Raw genomic sequence first — 17,644 nt, forward strand, 5'->3', positions numbered from 1 at the left:
CATGCTGTTCTACTAAATGTCAGTCACATACAATGTCTTCCCATGCTCAGAGAAAATACCACAAGGACAGCCAACAAAATGTCCCCTAAAAATGTCAGGCAAATCAAAGCAGGGAGTATGTGTCACAACTGCCATCTTACATTCTTGGTGGCTTTCTAAAGCTATAGTATCTGCTAAGCAAGCAACTTGTACACCACCCCAGAGGGAAGTGAGAAGCTGGGTTAGGTATTTGTTGATTCTTGGCTCATCTATGCAGAAATTATTCAACAACAATTCTGTAAACATCCCTCTCCAGAACAGGTATGCCCTATTTTCCTCTTTAATTAAAACTCTTGGTGTTAAACTATACCAGAACAGCCCAGCCTTATTCTGGAAATTAGTCATGAAATTAGTCAGGAATAGCTCCTCCTGAACAACATGTATAAACAAGCCCATAACAATATTTATGTTGTCTGGAATGGTGGAATACACCTTCACAGATGTAAAGTACTTTCCAATCCTCTAAGAAACATGAAGCAAGAGTTGTTGTCTTTCTTCCAGCTGGGGGCGGCGAACACTTCTCACCCACGTTTGGCCATTCCGCTTGTCCTTGCAGGCCCATTTGAGGGGACAGTGATGCCCCAGCATTGAGGCCGAGCTCTGCAGCCAGCCCATGCCCCAAGTTGGCGTGTACCAGATGCGCTGGGCAAGACACACAGCTAGGGGCGATGGATGTATTTTTCCTTTATCCGAGGGGATGGACCAGCAACCCCCCGGCTCAAGGATGCTATTTAAGAAGATCTCCCTTTCGCGCAGGCCAGCCCCGGCTGCGCGCGTGCCGGTACCTGCGTGTCACCTCTCCGGGAACGCCGCACCTCGGGGCGGGCACGCCGCGGGGCAGGTGCTTGGAGCGCTACGCGCCCGTCCGCACCCGCGCGGGCCGGCCGGGCACGCAGGCGCGGCCAACCGGGCGCGGTTCCCGGCGCGCAGCCGCCGCCCCCGTGAGCGGCAGGTAGTAGGCTCCTTCCCGCGGCCACACGCAGGCCGGGCCGTGCCGTGCCGGACCGTGCTGTGCTGTGCCGTGCCGGGCCGGGCCAGGCCGTGCGGTGCGGTGCCATGCGGGCGCTCGGCGGGGGATGCGCGGCGCCGGCGGGCGGGCGCACCTGGGCGGCGCGGCGCGCGCGGGGCGGGGCGGGGCGCTGGCAGTGAGTGGCAGCGCGGCGCGGGCCAATGGCGGCGCTCGGGAGCGGGAGCCGGGCGGGCGGGGCCGGGCGGCGCGCGGGGGCTGCGCGGCGGAGCGTGTGCAGCGGCGCGCGGGGCCGCGGCCGGTGTCGGTGCGAGGCGGGGAGAGACCCTGCGGGGGGCGGCGGGGAAGACACGGATCCGGATCCCGATCCCGTGCGGCGGCGGCGGCCGTGGTGGTGCTGGCGGCGGCGGCGGGAGGAGCCGGAGCGGCGCGCCGTGGAGGAAGGAAGCGCAGGGCTGGCCGCTGCGTGTGCAACCTGGCTGTTCCTGCTGCCCGCGTCCACTCGCGGCTTTTCCTGCCGGCGCTGCCTGACAGCCGCCCGCCGCGGGTGTTGTCGCCGGGGTCTTTGGCGGGGGGGGGAAGAGCGAGCCGTCCTGCACAGCCCGGAGGCGTGATTGAAAGCCAGCAATAATTAACTGGAGGAGGAAGAGGAGGACGGGGGTGGAGGAAGACGAAGGAGGAAGGCACCGCGCGGCAGAGCCCAGCCGAGCCAGCGAGCGGCGGCGGGACGCGGCAACTTCGGCCGCAGCGGAGGAGCCGGAGCCGTGACCGCAGCGGCCGCCTCAGCCCGCGCCTGCCCTGCCCGAGGGGGGAGAGCCTCGCCGCCTCCCCGGCCGCCGGACATGTCGGAGCATAAGGCCGTTGATCCCAAGTTATCGACGACGGACAGGGTGGTGAAAGGTGGGTGCTGCGCCCCCGCCGCCCTTTCGGCCGGGTCCTCCCGCCGGGCCCCCTGCAGGGGTCGCGTCCGTCCCCTCTTCCCCGCCAGCCCCGGGCAGGTACCTCGGGGCTATCGGAGGCGCGGCAGCTGGGAGGGGTGGGCTCGGCCCGGGGGCTTGCGCCGGGCCCCAGTGGAGGGTTTGCGGCTTCCCTCGCCTGCCTGCCCGGCGCTACATTGCAGCATTTCCCCCCCTTCCTCCCCCCGCCGCCTCCCCCCCCCTCCGCCTTGAAGGAGCTGCACAGGGCTGGCATGAGAGAGAGGGGGAGCCCCAGCTTCCTCCCCCGCCCCGGTGCCTGGGTGAGAGGAGGGCAGGGCTCGGCCCCCTCCCCCAGCCCGCCCGCTCCTCTGGGCATCCCCCATTCCTCCTCCTTCTCCGGACCGCGCTCCCCGGAGCCCCCCCCCCCCCCCCCCCCCCCCCCTTCCCCCGCAGGCTGCGCCGCCGCCGCTTGTCATTGCCGTTCTGCTCCCCGCATGCAGCAAGGATGCCTGGAAGCCTTCCCGCACCAGCAGCCGGGGCTGCGTTGCCACCCCGAGCGCCGCTGCTGGGACCGGTTGCACCGCTCGGCTCCCCCGTGCCCCGCTCCCGCAGGGCCGCCCCCGCGGCACCCGCGGCGGGGATGCCGGGCGAGGGGGAGCGGGCCGCGGGCGTTGTGGGAGGCGGCGAAGGCTGTTTCCTCCTCCTCCGCCTTCTCCTCCTCCTTCTCCTGCTCTCCTCTCCTCCTCCTCCATCGCCGTTTCTCGCTGACGGCCCGGCCTGCTAGGATGTGAAGTTATCCGGCGGGCGTACCGTGTCCGTGCTCCCGCGTGTGCGTGCAGATGGCCGTGAGGGTGCTCGGCACGAACACGTATGGGCTCCATGATCTTTTCTCTGTTTCGGAGGGACGCGTGTGCTGCCAGCCTCGGCCGTATAAACAAATTAGAGTTTGGGTTGACGACACGTTGTGCCCCGCAGTACAGACCCAGGTTTTATTTACTGGGTTGATGCTGATGTAAATTGCACATGTGCATTTCTCGGTGTGTAGGAAGTGCACGTGTATTTAGTGGTCTGGGTTTTTTGTTTGTTTGTTTTTTTGTTTGTTTCTTTCCTTCCGCACTGGGCACACAGCCAAGTGTGCCCAGCTCTAGTGTATTTCACTCAGTTAGGTTATAACCCGTATGCTACGGTGGACAGCACAAATCCTAGGTGCAGCATGCATGTGTCCAGATCCTGGGAAGCTGGAAATGGAAATGGCCTTGAAATACATACACTTCTGTATTTACATGACTGTATGCCAGAATGAAACACTCAGTGTAAATATTATTTGGGAATATGTGTTATTTATGGTTTTGTGTTTATATTTATGTGTCCCATCTTATGCCTTTCCCCGCTTACTTCATTTTATGCCCCTCCAAAGGCAAATGTAGGTATTCAGGTATTGTAAGAAACGTAATTGCAAGAATTTTAAGAAAATCACTTGTAAATTCACCTTTAACTTGTAATATCGGGAATATTTACAATTTAAGTTTCAGTCTGTTGTATCACCCTAAAAGTAGGCTTGAAAGCCTGTGTTTAGCTGATACTTGTCTCCTGTAGAAACAACAAATGGCCATCCTGTTAGGAGATTATGGGGTATCTTTTTTTTTTTTTTTAATTTCCTTAATCTCCGTGGTCCTAGTACATGACCAAACGTCCTGATCTTTGCTCTGGCCAGCTTCCTTTGGCTTAAGACAGTGTTTGTAATGAATAGGACTTATGTCAGTATTTACAAAACCTTTAGTGCTTTCAGCTCATCTAAATGTGTTTTGTCAGCAATTGCTCTTTGTATTTTTCCCACGTGTAAGTGTCTCAAACATCTGAAACCACTATTTCTAAGAAAACTTAGCAGTGTGTTTAGTTTAATACTTTTATAATGCAGCTCAGAGATAAATCAACTTGGTTAAACTGAATTCAGGTCTTGAACAGAAAGAACATAGATGCTGCTCAGGTGTCGATTGCCCCTGCTGTTTGTCTCGTAATGTCTGTGTTTCAGTGTAGATGTGAAGATCGGCTTAACTGGTTCAGGCCTCTATTAAATATTGAAATCCTTTTAAGGTCTTAAAATAGCATCTAAAGAGTGTAGTACACAGTCAAGTGATTGTTCATAGGATTATTCTTTGCTGCATCATAGGCACTTCACACTGCCTTCATATGGACATTAAGGAAGTCAAGAAACTGGTGGTAATAAAGGAAAGATCACTTGGTTGTTTCTGTCTTATAGGACGTGATTTGTACCCTCTGGAGATGAACAACTGAAATGGGCTTGCAGTGTTAAATTAATACAGAATAATTAAATTAAAAGTTACATTGTGAGCACCTGTATAAGTAGTTGAAGTCTTGTTATTTTAGAGAGAAAAAACAGATATTCTAACACTGGTAAGGTGTAACCTGAGAAAGCAAGTTAGTTAGGTTCTTCTAAGTTAAAATATAATATAAAACCTTATTTAAAAGAAATGCCTTTAATGTGCATGTAATCTCTGGATGAAATTTTTCCTTCTGCTTGCCTATGTGGGATTTTTTTGGTTTGATTTTATTATGTTTTGTTGAATTTTTTTTTTAATCCTCTCGATTGCTGGTGTGTGAGAGGAGATGTTTCCTACTAACAGTAACTCTGAGCTGGCTGGTGAAAAATCCTGGCTTGGCGCTGTTACGTAACAGTGGGATGGGCTTGGGGGGATTACAGTTCCAGCAGCTTTGTGCAAATTGCTTGTGGCTGAGAGCTGCTTCTTCAGGGGGTTGCTGTGGGTTTGATTTTGTTTTTTGCTTCTAGTGCTTAAAAAGCTCAAATATATGGAGAAGTGGAGTATTTCATAGGCGAGGATTTAATCTCACACTCATTTTTCTTTGCTTTTTGATTTGTCTGAACTGTACTTGAACTGATTTGACTCAAAAATAAAACATGCTTTTGGGATGAGGGGAGAAAGGCTTGGGAGCCCCTAATGTTTTTAACATCTTGGTCTTCTGTCTTTGTTATGCATATCCTACACTGTCATATGATGAGAAGTGTAAAGATGAAATTCAGGTTTGTGTGTAATGGTAAATTTCCAGAAGCAAATTAACTCCAGTTAAAATTGACAAAACTGTCTATTTTGTTGAGCTAAAGAAAAAAGTATAATTAATCCAGAGAATGCAGTTGTGGTTTGAGGGGTACTTTCATTTTACTCAGTGCTCTCATGAAGATGCTATGTGTGTTGTGATGCAAATTACACAATTCATCTTTAATCTGGATTTTGTCATGCTGTAGAGGAGCAACACTTTGGTCTGTTGACTGCAAATACGATAAACTGTATATTCAGGTGCATTCAGAAGTTCGTGGGATCAAGGCTCAGGAACAACATACTGTTGCAGGAGGTGCTGACTTGTTGTGTTTATTATTAACTGAAATTCCTTGCCTTTTTGTTAGTAGTATGGTGCAGCTTTCACTTGAACAGAGCTGTCTTAAAAGTTAGTGTCTTTTTTCAGGACTGAGGAAGCTATTCCTTATCCATGCTGCTTCTAACTCCTGAGACTTGCCAGCCAGAGTGTGGGCTTGGTTGTTCTTGTGAAGGTAGTAATACCTGTCCAGGAAAAACTGGACTGAGGATAGTAGCTCATTTCACATGGCTCAGCTGCCTGATGTCAACAGCTTTTGCTCACTACTGACATTAGCAAGATTTGAACCCCACCCATGGGGAAGGAAAAGCCATGTATCATGTTACTTGACCTCCTCAACGTGTTTAGTGTTGCATTAGTGCCTCTGAGGAATACTGCACTAAAGCAGAGTAATCCTAAATAAAAACTTTGAAAGTCGACCGGAGTAGTCATACAAAAAAAGAGTGAAGTCAGTATTTCTTGGAAATCTTGCAGTTAGTTAGGTACACTAATTGTTTAGATTTTTTTCTGGGCAGGTCAGATGGTTGTATGCTTTTGTGTGGGTTTTTTTGTTTGGTGCTTTTTATTGGAAGTGGAATTTTAATGAAATAATTCTGTCTCAGCTGTTTAGAAAGGCTGTAGCCATGGCCTGTGATCCTTGGTGTTGTCCTTTCCTCTTGTGCGTTGCATGGGGAGGTGTACATGGTTATATCAGCAATTGACAACACACAATAAAACCAGACACTGCTGTCTCTGAATTTCAAACTGTGTCGTTGTTAACGCTCTCCTAAAGTGCAGGCTGACAGTTGTTTGTAATATAATCTGAATGCCAGCTCAGGATCGATATCTCACCATCAGTGTTAATTTCAGATTTGTGAGAGGTAAAATTGCTGTCAATAATGGAAACTCTAAACTTCATTGGTAATTGCCATTAGTCCAGGGAGACTTGTGTGCATTCACCAAAGGCTTGTGCTTCAGGCTGGAATCCAGCACTGGTGAATTGCAGAAGCCTGCTTCTGTCTCCCTGTGAATTGAGTTCAATTTTTCCAGCATAGATGTGTCCTGCAAGTGCTTCAGTGGTTTTTGAGCAAGTGTGTTGACCTGAATGTCTGTAATGTTAGTGGATTTGGTTTATATTTTGGTGTAAATTTGAGTATTGCTTGTTTATGGCAAGGACCATGATTACTTAAATAGTTGTAACTGTCTGATACAGTAAAGGATGATATGCCTTTTTTTGAGGATGATGAAGATTGTCTCTATCTGATTCTCATGAAGAAAAAGAAGGAATTGCTTTGTAGCTGTTCCTGTTGGCATAAGAAAGCTGACTTGACTTTTAATTAATTTATTGTTTTAGTACTTGGGAATATACTGCCTCTCCTGAGGAAGACTGCATCTGGGTTCAAGGTGTACTATTAACTAGAGAATCCACCCGCAGCTGTGCCAGAAAGGTGGCACTGGTACAGCTGGGGACTGATTCTCTTCCTGTCCACTGTTACCTTCATTTGAAGGAGCAGGTGTACATCACCTCAGTTTTAGTAACTCCGTAGTTGCAAATCTCCTGGTACCTTTATGAAACAAGCTGTGTGAGAGGCACCTAGGAGCAGAAAACAGTTGAATATACTTGGAGAGATATTATGGTTGTTTAGGAAAGAAAACAAGGTTGCTGTGTTATGGTTTTTTTATGTATGTAACTGATTTGTTCTTATCTCATGTCAAAACTTAATACTTGTAAGACCAATAGATTTTATCAACTGGATGACACTTAGGTGTTGCAGTCTTTGTATGTTTTACATTGTGCAAACCTGCATGTGTATGTGGTGTGTGTGTAACGCTAGTGAGGGATTATGAGTGTGGTGCTGAGAAACTGAAACAAAACTAAAGTACAGTCCTTGATGACTGTGTGTAATGAAGCTGGTGATTTGTTTTGATTTATGAACTTACTGAGCCTCTTAGTCATTAAGATCATTTTGTAAATAAGACCTTTAGTGAAACAAGTCTTTTGCTGTATAGGCATAGGGGAAAATTGTGCACTTGCTGAAGGGTGCCTTTCTTACAGAGTTATTGCTGCACTGCTTAGGTGGGAGGCTTTTCTCATGCTCTCTATGATGAGAGTGGCTTGCTGAGTGTGCTGAGTCGGAGGACTGATATGAAGTGAGGCACAAAATTGCCTTGTTTGTGTGTTAAAAATCTTTTGTATGCTTCTGAATTCCACATTGGCTGAAGCTGCCTTCTGTTGCCTGCTCTTTCTGACTGAGCCTCAGTAGGGAGCTGGTGCTTTTAATACCACTGTTTGTAATCTTGAAAGAGGAGTACATACTGGATGATACCAGCATTTAACTTAATGGGAAAATATGAACCTGTTGAGGTCATTTTCTATGGGGGGATGTTGAAGAGAACAGTTGTTTTCGCTCTGTTATCCGTACCCAAATTGAATGGTATTTACTTCCATCACATGTATCCCGCTTAGAGATGATAGTTGTTGTGTGGATATGCTTGCATTTCAGTGCAGGTTGTGGCAGGAAGAGCACGTGCAAAATATATTTACCTTTATTTATATAACTTGATATTTTAAATAATCTTTTTTGTAGTTCTAGGCTTCTAGAACTCAGCACAGTGTTTTCTGTCTGGTATTTCTAAAGGGATTTTCTATCAAAAGTAATTTTGGGTAATGTCAATAAATAAGTACCTGTAGCCTGGATACTGCCAGGCTTTTTTTTTTCCAGTTTCTTATGTTTTGCTGAGTGGCTCCTCCTTATAGTACAAAAGCAGGTCTATAAGTTAAATTTGGTACTCTATTTAAGTGTGAATATTAACTTATTTTAGGCTTCTAAGTGATGTTGAAGCAGTTTATAGTGGGGATTAGTTTCTTCTTTATGGCTTCAAGGAATGTGGAAAAAAGTACTTCCTTAAAAGTATTTTAAGATGGAGAGATACTGCTTAACACTTACTGTAAGCATGCCATAAAAGAAGCCACAAGTTTCTGAAGTAAAAGCCACTTCAAATCATCTTCATGAAAAGGTACCTTCTTATATTCTTTTGTATGTGGTTTCATGAATCAAATATAGGCTGTGATTTCACAATCGTTTTTCAGCTGAACACTCAAATAATTTCCTCTTCTGATAATCAGCCATTTACCTTTCCCTCATAAAAGATCATTTTATGTCTACTCAGTAATGGTGGAAAGCATCACCCCAGTTTTGAAGACCATTGTAGTGCATGTGCAGCCTAAGTGTGCACGTTCATATAAGTGTGTGGCTCGCTGAGTGGTCTGCCACTTGGGTTGTAGACTGAGATGTGTAACTGCTGGAGGTGGTACTCCAGGTACATACTTAATAGTTTCCCACAATTACTGCATGAAGGAAGAGACCAGAGATCATATGTGGAAAACTGGAAAGACGTTAATTGCTGTTATGGTGGTAAGTCATTCCTCTAAAGGTAAAAATCTGAACTAATTCCCATCCTATTTACTCTTCCCCCAGAAAGCTGCCACTGTTGAAATAACACCTCCGGAGTAGTACCTCCTTGACAGTCATCTATGTGTGTTTTAATCTCTATTTATACGAGAGCTTAGGCATGGTAATGTTGATACAGCAACACTGCGTATGAGGAGAGAATGACTGTCTTATTTAAGATTGATTTAGCATGCCAGCATCATCTCCGGCTAATTGTCAACTAACACCATTTATGTTTGGAGCTGGAGAGGAAAAGAAGCGGTGGAAAGATACCACACATTGAAAATGGTGGTTTTAATTAGAAGTCATTTCTTGTGTGTCTTGGGGTGCTTGTGTCTAAGGCGCAGATAGCATCCTTTTGGGTGTATTTAACCAGTTTTCAAAAACATTTCATTTGAAAACTGTCTATCAATCATACTTCTTTCTACTTGTAATTAAAAGCTGTGCTGAACTTCTGTTGCAGCTCCTTTTACTTGTCAGCAAGTTGGGTTTGTAATGCTTTCCCCCCTCTCATGTTTCAAAATGCCCTTTTCCTGCCTATTCCTGTCCTGCATTTCTAAAAACTCTTCCTCATTGCTCGTATGTTTATTTGATTATTGCTAAATAGGATGAGCAACCTAAGTGCTGCCTGGTAGATTTGAGTGATTTGGGTGCATGTATTGAATGGAAGAGGTTCAGGGAACACTGTGTCTTTCCTTTTGGTGCGTCTGTAGGTGCCTGGGGAAGCCTGTGAGAGCAGGGGAAGTATATTCTGCCTCTTCTCAGACTTCTGTTGTAACTCTGCAGCCAGCTGCTGACTGTAGCTTTCTTTTCAGTGAATAGCTCCACTGTCAGTGTGCTGCTCAAGCTCTACCCAGCTTGTCACAGAAGGATGTCTCTATTCTGCAGCTCAGCTGCTGCTTGCAGGTTTCTTGCAATTTATGTTGAACACTCATAGTGTGACTGTTAGTTTCAACTCGTGTGGTTGCAAAGCCAGCATGAACAGTGTGTTCTCGGTCAACTTGGGAGTCCTCCTTCCAAGGAGTGGTATGGGTCCTCCTGCTTTGGTGCTTTTATAATCAGACATGAAGTTAGTTAGCAATGAAGGGTAAGACATGGTGGCGTTAGTAATACTTGAGAAGAATCCTGAGGTTCACCACAGATGAGTGAATTATAAAACTCCCCCCTTAAACTTTAGGATTAGAAGGTGCAGAACCTAGTCTGTATGGAGGCTGTACCAAACCTTTGAGGAAAAGAAAGGGAAAAACCATGCTAAAAAAGGTTGTATAAAATCTTTGAGAAAAGCAGCAGCAATTTTTTCATCTTTGAGAAAGGCGTATCTGGGTTAATAAAATCAAGCTTTCAAAATTAAAAAGTGCTGTAATGTGATGAAACATACATTGATGTGGACAGATGTTGGTATAACAGTATTCTTTTCCATATTCTTGTTCTCCATCCCGTTGTTTAGAAGCATTCAGCTTAGGCATTTCATTGCATCAGTTTGCTGTTGGCCAAAATACTTTGAATTATCTTGACTTTTGCACAATGCAGAGCTGAATGAAAAAAAAAACCAACCAAAATTGCTATGGAGCAAATTCTGCTACAGTGTTTGTCTAATATTTCCTAATTGTGCAGACTTGATCTTTTTGTACAATGTTGCTATAAGAAAGGAAGTGCACTTTGAACTTTGATTGAAATGGTGAAAATAACATGTGTTAATAATGGCTTATGCAGATGTGATGCTACAGAGAGTCTTATAGCAGTCCCTCTGGGCATTGTTCAATAGGCTTAATTAATAGAATCCAAACTATCCAAAACTAGAGTTTTGGCCTCATGCAGTGTGTGATTAGATTTTTTTTTTAATTTAGACTTTGAAGGTAGTGTTTACAATTCTACTTTTTAATTTTTTTTTTTAATTTGCTGATAATGACAGATGAGTAACAGATAAGTGTGGCTGCACAAAGTTTCAGGATTATTTGTGTTTTGAAGTAACCATCATTTGGAAAGAAATCCTTTGCAGTCTAGATAGATGTCCCAAAGTGAGGAAAAGAGGCTCAGCTTCTAACTTGTTATCTGTTGCTGAGTTTGGCTATAAGTACATGTTTAGAAATTATTTCTTCCTTTGGATCAGGAAGTTTCATTGTCATAGGTTTTTTGTTGCAGCTGTGTTTGTAACTTGTTACAGAGTCCCAGGCTGCTGCCACAAAAATGGGTCAAGGCAGTGTATGTTTAGGTCATCATCTTTCCAAAGTATTTGGAATTTCTCTGGCAGTGTTTTTGTGTCTTAAAGTGGAGAAAGTGGTAAAAGGACTTCTAATTTTCTTCATGAATTATTGATTTTCTTGGTAACTCTAGTGAAAATAAAAAGCAGTGCAGGATTGTGATTTCTTTCTTGTCTATAGCTCTATATGGATGGTCTTGGAGGGCACATTGCTAGAGAGGAACCTCTATTCTCTTATTTTATTGAGAAATTACATGAAATTACTTGATGTAGTATGTTTCAAGTTCTGTGGAGATTTTATGTGGGAACACATGCTTTCCTCTAGCTTTTTCTCCATATGTCGAGGAGTAATGCTCCATTGGAGAGAGTTGTATCTGAAAATTCTTTCTGCATCTATATGTATGTGTGTATATATATATATATATATGAATTTTTCTATTTTAACCTTTTTTCTTTGCATTTGTGTACTTGAACCTTTATGAAAAAGTCTGTTTTGGTTCATGTATAGTTCAGTTAATAAAGCAATTAAAAGCTTCTAGATGGGGACACCTACCCTGTTCTTGGCTCCAGAGAAAAGATGTTTCATCATCATCTTTGAACTTGAGACTTGTAGTCAGCACACCTCTTTTCAAAAAAAAAAAACCCCAAAAAACCAAACCAAACCAAAAAAAAAACCACCACCCCAAACCCCCCCCCCCAAATCCCCCAAACATACACAAACCAAACCAGGATTTATTAGATGAATTATCTTTTTATTTCTGGAAAAGACAATTTTGATAATTTAATACCTGTTATTTACCATGATTTTGTAAGCAATTTAACATAATTGACAATTTGAATAAAGAACCATTCATACAAAATCCCTTCCTATCCCCCTAAAACACTTTAAAAAAATGAACAGAAATTAAAAAATAAAATCAAACAGGATTTAAATGATTTCTTAGTCTTTTTTCCATGATGCTTGCCAGGTTTCAGCTTGATGTAGATTACAATGGTCATACTGTGTTACAATCTTTAAAAAAGTGCAACTGGTCATTAGCTGCAATGACATGAACAGCTGTAGTATTTTATGACAACAGCTGGGAACAATCTAGTTCTCTTCAATAACTTTCTTTTGTTGTTTCTTTCATGCCATTTTTAAAATGAGAAAGCAAGATTACTGTATTTGTTCTCTATTTTACACCAGGGATTTCTTCATAGGCAGTGGTGGCAATTACGTATCAAAATACGGCATTGCTGTTTGTGACTTGGAACATTTCCCTCTGCAGGACCTGTTTCATAACCCGCTGAAATCTGTGGGAGTTGGAGTCTTTCATTAACTTGAGTAAACTGTGAATCAAGTTGTCATCCTAGGATTTCTTATTTTGGCCTTCCTTTTCCAGTGCATGATTTCTCTTTGGTTTAAACTACTTTGTTCTATTTGATCTTTTACAACATTAGCACTTAAGAGTGAGCTAAGTGCCTTTCTACTTTGCAGTGCTCATTTACCAAGTGAGGATCAACTTGTCTGTAGGTGGCTGGTTTGCCAAGAAAGTTTGCCTCACTGTTGCTTTCTCTTCAGAAGTGTAGTCTAAAATATTTTCTGTGTATGTGCATATGGTTGTTCTTTATTGTTGGAAAAACAAGCAGAAGACTTTATGCATATATGTTCTTTCTATATCCCTTTACAAAGAGGTTTTCTTTAGTTATGAACACATTTGGGTCACCTTAATTAAAATCTGTTTAACTTATTTTTCAGCTATAAGAGTGTAACTTAAAATCACATGGGTAATACCAAAGATGTACATAGCAGATAGGTATGGGAGCATTATTTACTTCCCTGAGAAACCTGCTGTCATGTGTCACCCCAAGTGGTGGTGTCTGTGATTACCAGAAGGGAGCCTATTGGCGTAACGTGGTGTATTGGGACCACAGATGGAGCGTTTGGGAGGAAGAAATGAAGTGCACAGTGGGCAGGGGGGTGTGTGTTCAGTGCAGTGAAGTGTTACTAAGGGAATTTACAACTAAGGTAGTTTAGAAATCCAGAGAGAGCTGTTTTGGTGCTGCTTTGCCTCATGAGCCCTGTTGGCTCAGGTGAGTATCCTGGAGGTGCCTGTGCAGCAGGGCAGGAAACTGAGTGGTAGCTTCTGGGGCGCTTGACTCTCAACAAGCAGAGAACTGGCTAAGGCAGTTGGTGAAATTTTTGGTTAGTCATATACTCTGTGTGTATACCCCTAAAGTTGGTTTAGGTTATCAGAAAACGAACTTTCTGCATATTTAAAAAAAAGTTTGCGGAGATAAAGTGCTTATAGTTTTTGTAAACCATAACAACTTTTAATCTGTAGTTAGGTTATCAGTAAGAAGGAGGGGAAAATGACTCTAGGGTGCTGTGTTTGGAGCATCCTGAGATAAGGTTACTTTTGGTAGTTGGAGGAAAGAAGTGAACTCAAAAAAAATCCCATACTTGTACTACAAAAGGTGAAGAACCTGCACTCACTTCAGTTGAGAGATCAGTTTTAGCTTCTGCGCTAGCTCATCGCGTATGGTTTGATTTGTTTTTTTGGTTTTTTTCCCCCTGCTTTATCACTTAATCTTCTGCTTTCCACTTCACTAGAGAAATAGTGTATCCTTAATTTTTATGAATGATGTGTCAAAGTACCTTTCTCAGTCACTCTCAAGGAAAAAGCGCAAGCTCTGACAGCTTCACAGAAGCCCAGAATCGTTAAGGCTGGGAGAGACCTCTGGAGATCATCTGGGCCAGCCCCAGCTCTCTCAGCCTTTGATCACAGGAGAGATGCCTTGGTCCCATAAGTCATCTTTGTGGCACTTCGCTGGGCTCTTGGTAATTGGTCCATATCTCCACAGTTTGTGGGACTTGTGAAAGTACATGGAAGTTAATTTATGCATATAGAGAGCTTGTACATTAGGGAATAGCATACTTTAATCCTTTTAACAAGGTTCTGTTCCTTCCCTGGAGCTCTGACTCTCAGGTGACACTTACCTCACATGTAAATAGTGTTTGTTTACCACAGAGAAGATGAGGAATATCGCTGTCATTAACAGAAGTCTTAAATGAATGTGAATTTTCTGTACACTTAACCTCACATCTTGTATCCTATTGTAACAGACAATGTTTTGCTGTAGGTTATTTGTATAACCTTGCCTAATGTCGGAAGTACTGCCCATCAGCAAGTTACTCTGCAGATATCTTTTTGGTTATAATCCAGTTGCTCTGGCTTCTGAAAGTGTGTTAGACTCTTTGCCTTCACCCCTTGATTTATGGAGACATAGGTTTTTATGGGTTGTCTAAGAGAGTTTGCCAAGAGCCTTCAGGGCTGCATAAAGACAATAGTTGCCAGCAAGTTGATGGGGTGAATCCTCTGCTCAGCACTGGTGAGGCCATACCTGAAGGGCTGGATTCAGTTCTGGTCTTCCCAGTATGAGAAAAACATGGACATACTGGAACAAGTTCAGTGCTGGTGCACAGAGATGGCCCTGGGACTGGGGAAATCTGAGAGAGCTGAGGCCACTGAGTGTGGAGAAGACAAGGCTCAGAGGGGCTTTATCTGGCTACATGAAAGCTCGTTGTAGGAAATGGAGAAGGGGCAGCCAAGCTCTTTTCAGCAGTGCTCAGTGACAAGGCAAGAGGTAATGGGCCCTAATTGGCAGCTCCACAGTAAGTAGCTGTCTGCTTTTCAGACACTAGCACAGGTTGCTCAGAGGTTGTGGAGTTCCATCCTTGGAGTCATTCAAAAGCCATCTTGATGGGGCCCTGTGCAGCTGGCTCTAGCTGGCCCTGCTTGAGGACAGGTGTTGGTTAGAGCAGCTAACCAACAGAGGTCCCCTTTCAACCTCAACCCTTCTGTGATCACCTTTTACTCAACTCTCTTAATGAATAATTAAAACACTTGATCAATTAAAAGACCTTTAGACCGAACATGAAATGGAAAAATCTCCCTTAAAAATGCAAAGTTATGTTTGCAAATGAGGTGTTCTACAGGAAGAATGCTTTGTGGGATTGAGGGTCCACCATGTAAATAATTATCTTGGCATAGCAGCAAGATATGTTGCATTGGGAAGATATATGCATATATATTTATGAGTTAATGCACCCATATGTAGCTAGTAGTGTTGCTGGCTAAATATTTGCACAGATCACTCTTGAGAATTTTCAGAATCTCCCGAGCATGTGCAGCTCTGGAGTTTGGTGTCGCTTGGAAGCCGGACACAGTATGACCACTGTACTTGGCTTTGGACAACTGTAAGAAAAAGGGAAAGAAAGCTTTCATATAAATCTTCCATAGTTACTGCCAGTGTTCCTAATATGACTGTCAGAAAGGTCCATTTCCTAATTATGGGAAGGAAGTAGTTATCTTTCCCTAGTCCTTGGTTCATCTGATTTTTTCATAGTGGCATGACAATTGAAATTGAGAGGGATGGCAATTGTCTTTCAGCACTGACACTCTTGGGCATATTTTTTCTTTGCTGCTTTCTCATGTTTGTTTCCTTATGAGGGTGAATGTTGCCCTTTAAACCTAAGTTGCCCTTTAAACTGAATTTGTGTGTGTTAATCTAAAATCAAACCTGAGATAAGGGAATCTCTTCATGTGGGTAACAGAAAATGAAAATAAGCACCTGGAAAAGTTCAGAGTATGACAGAATTATGCTGATTGTTTCAGAAAAGTTAGTAGAGCATCCATACTAGAAGTTTTGAGCAAGCTCCGTAGGTGGCATCACCTTCAAGGATAAGTAATCTGGATAATGGAGGTAATATTTTGTTTTGGAAGTGTGGCTTCCAGAGTTGCTCAATTGACTTGATACATTTGAGGAAAAAGACAGATAACTGTAATTTAAAGCATGAATCGTCTTGGTGTATTATAAATCATATCATAAATTAAAATCTAGGGCAAACATACATCCCCATGAAAGAAGCTCTGAATTATTCTGTGTTGTAGGAAGCTGGGAAAGCAACAGGCTGAATTTATTACTGGTTCAGGATGCAACAGCGATCAGAAAGGATGCTGCTTGAAGTTAGGGAAAACTTACAAGAGGAGTTTGTATTACCTTTTGTTTTCTGCTTCAGCAGCTACACATTTAAGTAATTCAAAGGAAGGAGGAGTATTAACCTTCAGTAGTGAGAACTGCTGAGTATGATAAATGACTCGGAGAGGATAGTTAGTTATTTATTCATGCTTGTGTATCTGCAGTGCTGTAGAAGCCTCTGTCAAAGGTCTGATTTCTCTTCAAAGAAACCACCAGAAAAATGGTCCATATAGGCAATGTGTTTGTACACAGTAGGACTGCAATATCCTGCACACATCCTCCTGAGATCAGCAGGTGCTCCTAAACTTTACTGTAGAACTGGAAATAGAGAAATCCTGGGTGTTTGTGATTGGATCGTAAGTGCAAGGCATGCTGCTAGTTAGTTTCTGACAGAATAGCATCCCTTGCTTGTGTAAGTGTGCCCGTTTCTGGTTCAGTGGCACTGCAGCTGGAGAGGAGTATGTGAACCAGAACCACTCTGTGAGGGAAAGGTGAGTGTTAAAAGCTTTCATCTTGAAACCCCACCAATTTCCTCTGTCGTGTTTAGCTTCCCATTCAGATAGGGAAGTAGCTGTGGGTAGTTGTGTCGCCAGGCTGGTGTTGCAGAGGCAAAAGCACTAAGGCTTGGTGCTATGTACTGAAAAGATTCTGAAGCTTTAGAAGACTTTTTGTCTGTTTTCAGTCCTGTAAGAGCCTTGGGTTTTGTTCACTAACTAATTCCTGAGTTAACTGAAATGAATGCCTTTTGATTATTAAAGGAAAAAAGATAGCCAAACCTAAGATATACAAACCCTTCTCCCCAAATCAACAAACATCTTAGAAGAAATTATGCATCTGTATGTGCATAATTATGCAAAAAAATTTTGCATATGTATGCATTTTTCTTCTTTCCCTTTATAAGCAAATTTGGAGTCTCCATTAAAAAAAAAAGGATGTTTTCTTGCACTGGTGGCCTAACTGCTATAAAACCTGTGTTAATATGGACTGTTTAATGTCATGCCTTTCTCCTGTACCAAGAAAATGGTGATGACTGGAATGCATGTCATCAACTTCTGTAATCAGGGTACTTGAAATATTTACAATACCGTGATTACAGTAAAGCTTCTTATGTACACATACGCACACACTGTAGCTGCCTTATATATTTTGGCCTTTCACGTTTACATCCTCGTTTGTCTGCTAATCTCATGTGGGGTTTGTTTTTTTTATCTAAGGTGCTTGGCAAAAATGAATAAAATATGAACTTCTTTATCTGCTATGTGAGGTTTGACATGTGGACACTTAAAAAATATCCTAGTGAAATGAAACAGGACAAAAGAGCAAAGTTTGAAGATTTTTCACAGGCCAAAAGCAAACACTCCAACGTCTACTGAAACTACCAAATTCTGTTTTAGGGGCTTGTCTGTCAAGAGTCTAAAACCTTTTCATGGATCCAGTGAATGGAATTGAGCAGCAGGAAATCCTGGAACAGATTTGCTGTAAAGGCCTCTGTTTGGAAGAACAAAGGTTCCTGTAGGTGTGAGATGCAGAGGAGTTTCAGGGCAAGACCTGTTAGTCTGATCTGTTTTGTTTCTGTGTGTAAGAGCTGTGACCATTTGGTGCAGTGCTTCGCTAAAAAAGCCAGTTCATTGTAAACACTACTCCTACTTATTGTTTC

The 17,644-nt window shown here is 43.5% G+C and overlaps 1 protein-coding gene across 1 annotated transcript in view; it reads left to right on the forward strand.

Moving 5' to 3' along the window:
- Nucleotides 1-1,327: 1,327 nt before the first annotated feature.
- Nucleotides 1,328-17,644, forward strand: part of PPP3CA (protein phosphatase 3 catalytic subunit alpha) — a 167,354-nt gene continuing 151,037 nt past the window's right edge. The window contains exon 1 of the mRNA XM_084204490.1: nucleotides 1,328-1,906. Within this exon, the coding sequence (XP_084060616.1) occupies nucleotides 1,849-1,906 (58 nt within the window). The 5' untranslated portion in view covers nucleotides 1,328-1,848. The remainder of the gene's footprint in view (nucleotides 1,907-17,644) is intronic.

The sequence above is a fragment of the Fringilla coelebs genome, assembly GCF_963513975.1.
Source record: "Fringilla coelebs genome assembly, chromosome: 4".
In the NCBI taxonomy this organism is placed as follows: Eukaryota; Metazoa; Chordata; class Aves; order Passeriformes; family Fringillidae; genus Fringilla; species Fringilla coelebs.